Source organism: Pyrgilauda ruficollis, unplaced genomic scaffold (assembly GCF_017590135.1).
Source record: "Pyrgilauda ruficollis isolate IOZ18807 unplaced genomic scaffold, ASM1759013v1 scaffold76, whole genome shotgun sequence".
NCBI lineage: Eukaryota > Metazoa > Chordata > Aves > Passeriformes > Passeridae > Pyrgilauda > Pyrgilauda ruficollis.
This window is the reverse complement of record NW_024529488.1, coordinates 2,429,990-2,439,456: the sequence shown is the minus strand read 5'-3', so window position 1 is coordinate 2,439,456 and position 9,467 is coordinate 2,429,990. Positions and strand designations below refer to the sequence as shown.

Below are 9,467 nucleotides of genomic sequence, written 5' to 3'. Positions count from 1 at the left end.
AACCTCAGTGTCAGTACTACCGGGGTGCTATGAGATCTCCTGGTAACTGTCTCTTCTTCAGGCAGAGTAAGTCCTGCTCCCTCAGTGTTCTCTGCACAGGGTAAGTGCACCAACCCCTAACCACCCTCGTGGTGCACCAACCCCTAACCACCCTCGTGGTTCTCCACTGAACTTGTTCCAGCAGTTTGTCATGCTCTTCCTTTATGGAGGTCAAAACTGAATGCAATAGTCTAATATTGTAGTGCTGGGGAGACAGTAATAATCCCTTCTCTCAGCTGACTAGCTGTGCTCCTGGACAGCACAGGATGCTGTTGATCCTGGTTGTTGCCAGTGTGCACAGCTGGCTCACTGACAACCAAGACACCAAGGACCTTTTCTGCAGTGCTACCCTGCTGCCTGTCTGCTCATTTGGAGGTCAAAGAAGGTGTGTCCCCTGATAGACAATGATGGTAACAATGACTGACAGGAAAGCTGAGTTACTCAACAACTTCTTTCAATGGTAACCCCTCTTCCCACATCTCTCAAGTGGACAAACAGCAGGATGGCGACTGTGGAAGCAAAGTCTCTCCTGCTCTAAGTAAAAATCAGGTTCATGGCCACCTGAAGAACTGTTGGTCATGGAGTCCAGAGGAGGAACATCAAGATGATTAGAGGGAGGGAGCATGTCTCCCATAAGGAAAGGCAGAGAGCATTGTGATTGTCCAGCCTGGAGAAGAGAAGGCACCTAAATGTAGACTTCCAGTAGCAGAGGGGAGCTTACAAGAGAGCTCTAGGGACTTTAAGAATAAATAAAGTTGTGTATTGATTGGCAGAAGGAGGAAATGGTTTCAAACTGAAAGAGAGTCGGTTTAGATTGGATATTATGAAAAAATTATATTCTGTGTGGGTAATGAGGCACAGGAAAACGTCAACCAGAGATGCTGGGGATGCCCCAGCCCTGGTTGTGCTCATGGTCAGGCTGAATGGGACGTTAGGCAAAGTGGCCTAATGAAAGGTGTCCCTCCACATAGCAGAAGAGTTAGATGATCTTTAAGGTTCCTTCCAACCCAAACCAACCCTTTGATTTTATGATAGGATTCATTTCTCCTGTCTGTTCAGGTCCCTGTAGATGGCAGTGTAATGGCTGCTCCCTCAGCTTGGTGTCATGTGGGAGCTTGACATCCCTTGACCATACTGCTCTCTGTCACCTTCTCATGATCTTGATAAACATGCTCAATGCCCAGGGCGCAGGAGAGACCCCTGTATTATGTTTCTTTTTCTTGGGCCAGGTCTCATAAGCCCTCAAAAGAAATAATACACCCAAGGATAGCTCAGCTATTACTTTGGGGGCATAAAATAAGCAGGATGACTTCTGCTGCAGTGTTAGAAACAAAAAAGGTTTAATAAAAGGCAAAATTACAAACAGAAAAACTCAAGCCAGGTGCAGAGGTCTGCTCCTGGTAAAAACACCTCACAAAAGCACTTTAGCTCTTTTGTTCTCTTCTTTTCTACCTGATGGGTCAGGCGGGACTTTTTGGCTTCTATCCAATTAGATGTCCTCAAGTTTTTGGTGAAGTCCCTGAGGTCCTATGAGGTGGCTTTTCACCTAATTGTTGAGAGAAACTTCTGGGTTTCTTTCCTTTTTTTGGGGGACAAAGGCTAGCTTTGCCACTCTTGTCATTAGGGGGCACACTCCTACACCCCTGTAACACTTCTCCCACTACGGCCTCCAGGCAGAGTTCAAGTCTGACCCATTAACCTCTAGCTTCTGAGTTCAACCATCCAACCAGTTTTTTACTCATCTAGTTGTCCATGTGGAACCATAACGTTCCACTTTGGATACAAGAGTATGGTGGGAGACAAGTCATAAACATTGCTGAAGTCAAGGTTACACTAGTGTCTCCTCCTATACAGATCTACACATTTGTCATGGAAAGAAATCAAGTAGGTTGGGCACTACTGACCATTGTCAAATCCAATATTGGCTGTTCCTCTCTGTCTTTTTCCCCATGAGCCCAGAAATGTATTCCAAGAGGCCTTGTACTATAATTTTTAAGAAGACTGAGGCAAGGCTGAGTTTGTGGAAGATAGGACCTATCATTATATGCTTTGGCTGATTCACTGCCTTCAGCAGGCACACATCTTCAAACACAGGGGTTTCACACTGCTTCCCTCTTCCCTTTCCGCCTGGGTATCTGGAGCTTCATACAGCTCTGTGGTATTTTAGATGTTTTTTAAATAGTGGAAGAAATTAAAAGTATTTCAAAGGTTAGGTACACAACTACTCACTCTTTCTCCCACCATAAAAAAGTCATATTATGCTTTCTTTGGTCTCTTAATTATTTCTACTGTTTCTCCTTGAGAAGGTCAAATCCTTCTGATCGTAACTACTTTCAAATTCACAACACAGATAGGAGACATAAAGTAAGAGTAGCAGAAACTAGAAGACGCTAACAAATTTTAGAACTTCACTGTTGGTCTGCAGGACACAGATATGTTACAGAAGAGGTTTATTACACCAGCTTATTACAACCTTCACCAACATACAGATAAATCAGAGCCAGGAACAAAAATTTTAACTACCCTTTGTTGTTTCTTACTGCTTAATGGAGGTACCTGGATGCTGTTTTGAACAGCTCAGTGGAGATTCTCAATACAAAGCTGAGATCAAGGCAAGTTGAGTTGCAGACAGCATACATCTATATACACAAAATCCAAAGTGATAGCCTCCTTTTTTGTTCCAACCGACTCCATCCATAAGAAGTTACCCAATGTAATAAGTCAAAGAAACAGAGGCATTCCAGAGACTAGCATCACAGAAACATCCAGGTGTGTAAACATTTTCCACACTAGCAACAAGAAGGTTAAGTGAACAAAGGACAAAAATGTCCTGTTATGGAGGAGGGAGACTTGGCAGAACCCCTTATCTTTTCTCACGAAGTCAGCGGTGTTGAGTGTAGAAGGCAAAACCTATAGCAAATAATTTTCTACTGTCAATGCATCGTCACAAATCTTCTTGAGGTGGAGCTTTGCGTGCTCTAAAATGGTATGATGAAAGGATAGCAAAACCGTCCAGATTAATGTCGTGGCAAAGAAATTGAGGCCTTATCTCTGAGTCCAGAGAAAGGCAACGAAGATGGCAAAGGGGCTGGAACACGGGTCTTCCAAGGAGCGGCCGAGGGAGCTGTGGCTGCTCAGCCGGAGAAAAGGAGGCTCAGGGGTGACATTATCAATCTCTACAACTCCCGGAGAGGAGCCTGTGGCCGGGTGGGGGTCGGCCTCTTCTCCGAGGCAGCAAGAGACAGCAGAGAGAACCGTGTCTCTGGCTGCGCCAGGGCACGTTCAGCAGGACGCCAGGCGGAGCTCTCCGCAGAACGCGCGGTCGCTCGCTCGGTCGGAGGCCGGGCCGCGCTGCCCAGGGCGGCTCCGGACGCCGGGCCGCGCTGCCCAGGGGGCGGCGGCAGCCCGGCCTCCAGCCCCGTGCTGGGCGGGCGGGGCCGCGCCGCGGCGGGGGGCAGTAGCCCGCCGGGCCACGCGTTCCGCAGGGTGACCCTGACCAAGCCCACCTTCTGCCACTACTGCACCGACTTCATCTGGGGGCTGGCCGGCTACCAGTGCGAGGGTAAGGGGCTGCCGGGGCGTGCGGGACCTGCCGGGGCGAGGTGCGGGGGGAGGAAAATTGCCTAAACCCGCTGCTGATAAAAACTGTATTCGTAAATAGTATCAACAAACTATAGTACTAAAATATAATTTTAAAATCTAGTGCCAAACCACAGTACTTAAACGCAATACTGAAATAAAGCAATAAAAATAGTGCATTCCATCACGAAAAGAAGCGTCTCATGGTAGTAATCAAAATTCTAGTAATGGTCTAATAATAACAGTTGTAAATTGCAAAAATCAAGTCTGAAAACTACAGTAATGCTGAAAATTCTGCTCCTATTTTAAATTATATGAATAAATAATAATAATTCCTAACCAAAATAACTAAAATCGGAGATGTGTCACTGCTCGCTCTTGTGTGGTGACACCGGTGTGTGCTGTGATCCAGCAGTGCCCCAGCCCATCCTGTGACACACTGTGAGCCACCAGGCACCCCAGCAAGCTCACAATGGATCCATCTCAGGGACACCCTTACCTGCTGAAATGCCTGATCCCATGGAGAATCTGAAACCTGTCTGGGGTTTGAACCTTTTAAACCTTGGCTGACGCCAGGAAGGGGAGAAGGAATTGCTGGGTTTCCTTGCTGGACTACGCGGCGGCCGAGGTTCTTGGAACAGATAAAAATTATAACTTGTTCTGATGCAGCAAAATCCAGCAGTGTCATAGCAGAAAGAGTGGATCTCTGTGTTCCTCTTTAAGGGAAAACAAACACACCACTACCAACAACAAAAACCCCAAAAAAACCAGCACAAAACATGATGTCTTCATGAGCATATGCAGTCCAGCTGGCTTAGGTTGCAGCTCCCAGGCCAGGTCGAAAGAGTCAGGTTGTACAAGAGCCTCATTGTTTGGGTGGGTGTCAAACAAGGCTGTAGGTGTAGAACAAATACCCTGCAGTTCTTGAAATAGCTCCTGCCTTTTGTCATTGCCAGGGGTAAAGAGAGTGCTGGATTAAGTTGGGTGGCAGTCATGTTCCTGTGTGGTGCAAAGCAAGTCTTGCAAGGATGGTTTTATATTTGCTTAAAAGTTTTCTGAGAGAAATGTTGTTCTGTCTGTGTAGCATAAGGTCATTGCTTATCCTGATAAGTAAAAAAGCTCCAAGCTCGCATGATAATTTCTTTCCTTGTGAAAATGCACAAAACCAGTCTTCTGTGTTCTCTTCTATCAATGACTTAAAAAATGGCAAATTTTTGGGTCATAAAACTGGGCATTCAGATGTCAGTTTGTCAGTTAAAGATCTGAATAGTTTTGATAATGCTAACAGGTAATGCTAGCAAAATGTGAAAGGACCTAAATGGCCAGAATGTCTTACTTTTTTTTTATCCACTCGCATATAATATACTTAAAGGTAGTGTATTCCTGCAAGTTGCATTTAGGATTTTTTCCTAGTTTTCCACTGCAGTTGGTGCTCTGGAACTGTTCTTTCCCTTTGGCTTTTTCAGCAGAATTCTGGATAAGCATCCTTAGCACCACTGTCTAATGACCCGTGTGCTGATGGGGCACTTCTAAGCTGCATGGTTAAAATATCTCTTTTAAAACTACATCTGAAAACTCCACCTCAAACAAGTCACCTCTCTGAGACGCAATACAAGAGAGGGGAAATACTCTCAATTTTCATTACCTCTAAAATTCTCTGCTCAGAGTGTGCAGGAAAACCCTGTAATGGCACCTGGCACATCAGTGTCTCCACTGGGTGAAAAATAAGAATTGGGGTTTTTTTGTTTGTTGGGGTTTTTTTGGTTTTGTTTTTGTTTTTTTTTTTTTTTTTTTTTGTTTTGTTTTGTTTTGTTTTTTGTTTTGTTTTGGTTTTTTTTGTCCTTACATCTGTTTTCAACCAGCTATGCTTAGAGTCATGTTTGTCTTTCCAACAACTTGCTGCTAAACAACAAAACTCAAAACCACCTGATGGATCATTTGCTCATGTGTCTGTTGTTGTCAAGTTCCAAGTTATTTAATAAATGCTAATATGATTTCTTAAACTATTAAATGGAATTTCTTAAATTCCATTTAATAGTTACCTCCTTGTCACATTTACTTTAAGTAATAGAGTTTGATCATTGCACTTTAGAAAGTGATAGAAGGAGTGCCAGGCTGTTAAAACAAAAAAGTAACCCACCCAGCTATTAGAGAAGGAAATGTTTGCTGTAGACTTGAACAACATGTTAGATGATTGCTGCCTCCTTTTTCTTCTCTGCAGAGTCTAGGTTTGCAGGTGTAATTGCAGCTGTCTTTGGACTCGGCTTGGTGAACCACCTACAGGCTTCAACAGGAAGCCATCGAGAGGCCTTTTTCTAAGTGGATTTGCAGTGGTTGCTCTTCCAGATCTGTAGGTTCAGATGTTCAGTCTCCTGGTGCTGTTTGTGTTGACATTCCCTGAAGCTGGTTATTACCAAATCAAAAAGCTTCCAATCTTATAAGGGAACCAAGCATGCTCATGGTGTGACTCCTCCAGTTATTGAAAGGAAAAAAAAATATTTAAAAAGCCCACCTCTTATCTGTCATTAGTTTGAGTAGTGGTATGGCCTGAATCACCTGGGTTTGTGTTTTAATTGTGATTGAACTTTAGACCCTTGGAGAATGGCATCTTCTATGTGTGAATGATCAAGTTTGTGGGGTTTTTCTGTTAACTTATCAACTACTCAGCAGACTGGCATGTGCCCATGTGGCTTATGTAGCTGTGTAGCAAAAGTACAAGAAAATAGAATGAGTTCTCAAAACATTCTCATAGTGGAGGCCAAGATGGTCCTTAGGTTCTCTCTGTGAATTCCAAAAAGTACATGGAAGAGATGCTCTGATGCTCTCCCTAAAAGGCATGAAGTGTCCTGCATCTATTCTGATTGTTTAGAAGTGAGATACTGTTTCCCACACCAGTACCAGTGCCACACCACTGTCACCAGCACTTTGTATGGGATTGAAGGTACACCAGGGGAGAATTGCAGCTCTCTTGCTTAGATTGGCAACATATTTTTACAAGTGAATTTTATGAGGAATGTAATTCCCTTCCTATGTGGAATAGGTGTCCAGTTTGGTCTGAAGATGTCACTGTATTAAGCTTCAGTGCACATATTTATGTAATATCAGTCAACCAGGCTTGCATCTGTGGTTTATTCATGTCTTCCCCACCCTGACAAATCTGTTTTCTGTAAACCTTTTGTAAAGAACTGGTTTTCTTACCACTTTGCTATTTGTAGCTGTGACTTCCTTTGATAAGTATGTCTGTATGTGTGACAGAATAAGTGAAGCTTGAGCAGAGCATGGAAAACTGCTCTCTTATATTGCTCTTGCTTTCCTAAGCATGGCCATTTCAGGTTTGAGCGGGTTTAAATTTCCTCAGGCTTGCCAAAGAAGAGGCAGTGTAAATGACTGAGGTTTTGTGCATGTGTGTACGCATCTTAAAAATGAAAAATACTGGATATATGAAGTCTGTATAAGAATTGTAAAGAGAGTTCTTACTGGTAGTTCACAGAAGGACCAATTTCATACACTAAAAGGTAGCTAGCAGATGTTTTATGCTGGAGTTTGGGATTAGTTTCAACCACCAATAAATACATTTCTTTTCACAGTGCTTTTATTTTACGTAAAACATTTCAAGAAAAAAAAATTGAGTTGGACGAATTGTGGATCTCTACATTTTTGGGGGCTACAAATATTTCCAGTTCTATAAAACTTTATAGTGTAAAGTCAGTTTGGTTTACTTTGGCCAAGGATAAAATGTAGGGGATTTAAGTAATAAGCAAGTTTGACTGAAAATTTGTAATTGTTTAACCATTTTAATTTTTTATATCTGTGTATTTCATTAGAATATTTATGGCAAGCTGCAGTCATGGACTTCTTGATATTTATTTGAGTAGATAGGGCACCTGTCTTGATATGAAGGCTCTAAGTCAAATAATATTTTGGGGAAACAACACCTTTATTTTTTGGTTTTGTGTTTGGGGGAAGAGCTGAGGGGATTTTGGGGTGGGGTGGGAGGGTGTTAAATTATTTTTTTAGGCTTCTAAGCAGACCATCCAAACTTATTCCAAGATGTATAAAGCTTTGTTTCTCTTAATCTGATTTAGATGTTGGCTGATAACACCACAGCTTTTCCAGAATAAAATGTAAACAGTGGATCTGAGTTATATTTATGACATAAATCTCAGATTTGGCAAGACAGCCAGAAAGCTGCTGTGATTTATACGGGCATGTCCCAGATAAGGACAAGCCATGTTGTTCCTTGTTGATTTAGGAGATCCTGGAGATGTTCAGACAGCATTTGCAGCAGTCTTCAGATGCATGTTTTGGACAAATATTGTATGCAGTATATTAAATTTAAAGGCTGTTCTGAGAAAATAGAGTCAGATAGGGAAGGTGTGTTAAAGCTGGAAGTTTGTTGAGATATGGAAGTAGTAGCAGGGAATAAGGGGACAAGGGCCAGTCTCCTTGGACTCTCATCCTTTCTAGTTCTGTTGTTGAGACAGACACATGAAATATCCTTGACCCTACAGTTTTCATTCAGATCTTTTTTGAAGGAAGTGAGTGATATATGAGATTCCCCCAAGAGTCTTAATGCTTGCAGTTCAAAAGGAAAAACATATTCTTCCTTTCTGTGATGAGCTTCGCTTGCTTTTGGTGCATTACCACAATACAATTTTGCTGCTATCCTCCAATCAGTTTGCATTTTCAAGACTTTACTGTCTTTTTTCTTTTCAGTGGTTTTCTTGTCAGTGGTGGGGCCTTTCTGTGCAACAAGATGTTTGGTGCCGAGATATTTGAGTGATTGCGACTTTGCTGCATTTGAAACTTAGATGGAGCAAACAAAGAGTCAAAAAAGGAAAGAAAAAAAGAAAAACCCACACACACCCCCAAAAAATTCCACAAAGTAAAACCTTACACAGAAACTTGGCTCAGTTCAGCTGATATACATGTTGAGAAAAATGTTTGGAGCATTGACTGACACATTGAAAAATACAATTTATTGGTCTATATTTGAAGGATAATCCATTTTATACTGAAGAGAATTCATGCTTTTCTTTTCCCTGCCTCCTTCTGACGGTGCCTCAGAGGAAAATATCACTGTCACCATCAGTGATGCAGAGAAAAGGACAGGGTGCTTTGTGAGAATGCACACAGCTTTTGTAGCTAGAAGCTATAGTTTGTGTTGATAGCATTAGCTCAGATTTCAGTCCAGAAACTCAGTTAGGTAGTAAATAACTTACTGCAGAAAGTGCTAAAGCCTGTAATCCAATACCAAGCCTTGCACAGCACTTTCATATATCATCTGTGTTACTGCCTCAGTCTGACTCGTTGAGCAGTGACAAAAGCACCGAGGAAGGTGCTCATTAGCCCATCATGGTGTGAAGTGGCTGCGGCTGCTGCTCTGCAGGTTCTCTTTCTAGATGATCATTTATCAAAGGTACCTTAGACACAGTATGTTCAGGTGTTTCTCAGCCATCTTCGAGAGTAGTACCGTGGGCTGCTTTTAATCTTGCAAGATTTTTTCAGTCTCCCTCTGGTGAGTTTCCCAGAGACCATAGTTCTTGCAGTCCTGTGCTAAGGGTCTAAAAATTGCTTTGCAGCAGGGACGCTGCTGTGTTCAATGGGCATTAATTACCCAGTTGTAATTGTAACTCAAGGTGTGGCCCACCTACGTTTACTGCCAGGGGGAATGGCAGGCAAGGTGCTTAGTTTTCATTCTCCTGTGGTCAGTTTGTAACAAATGTTTCTGTTGATTCCACCCACTAGCACCACCCATACTCGGAATTACAAATCCAAGAATAATAAGTTTTGCCTCTTTTTTTTTTTTTTTTTTTTTTTTTTTTTTTTTTTTTTTTTTTTTCTTCTTG

General features: G+C 42.4%; 1 protein-coding gene across 1 annotated transcript in view; it reads left to right on the top strand.

Annotated features, from left to right (window-relative positions):
- The first annotated feature begins 889 nt into the window (after window positions 1–889).
- Window positions 890–9,467, top strand: part of DGKQ (diacylglycerol kinase theta) — an 89,550-nt gene continuing 80,972 nt past the window's right edge. Inside the window, exons 1-2 of the mRNA XM_041486412.1 lie at window positions 890–974; window positions 3,101–3,601. Of these exons, the coding sequence (XP_041342346.1) occupies window positions 890–974; window positions 3,101–3,601 (586 nt within the window). The remainder of the gene's footprint in view (window positions 975–3,100; window positions 3,602–9,467) is intronic.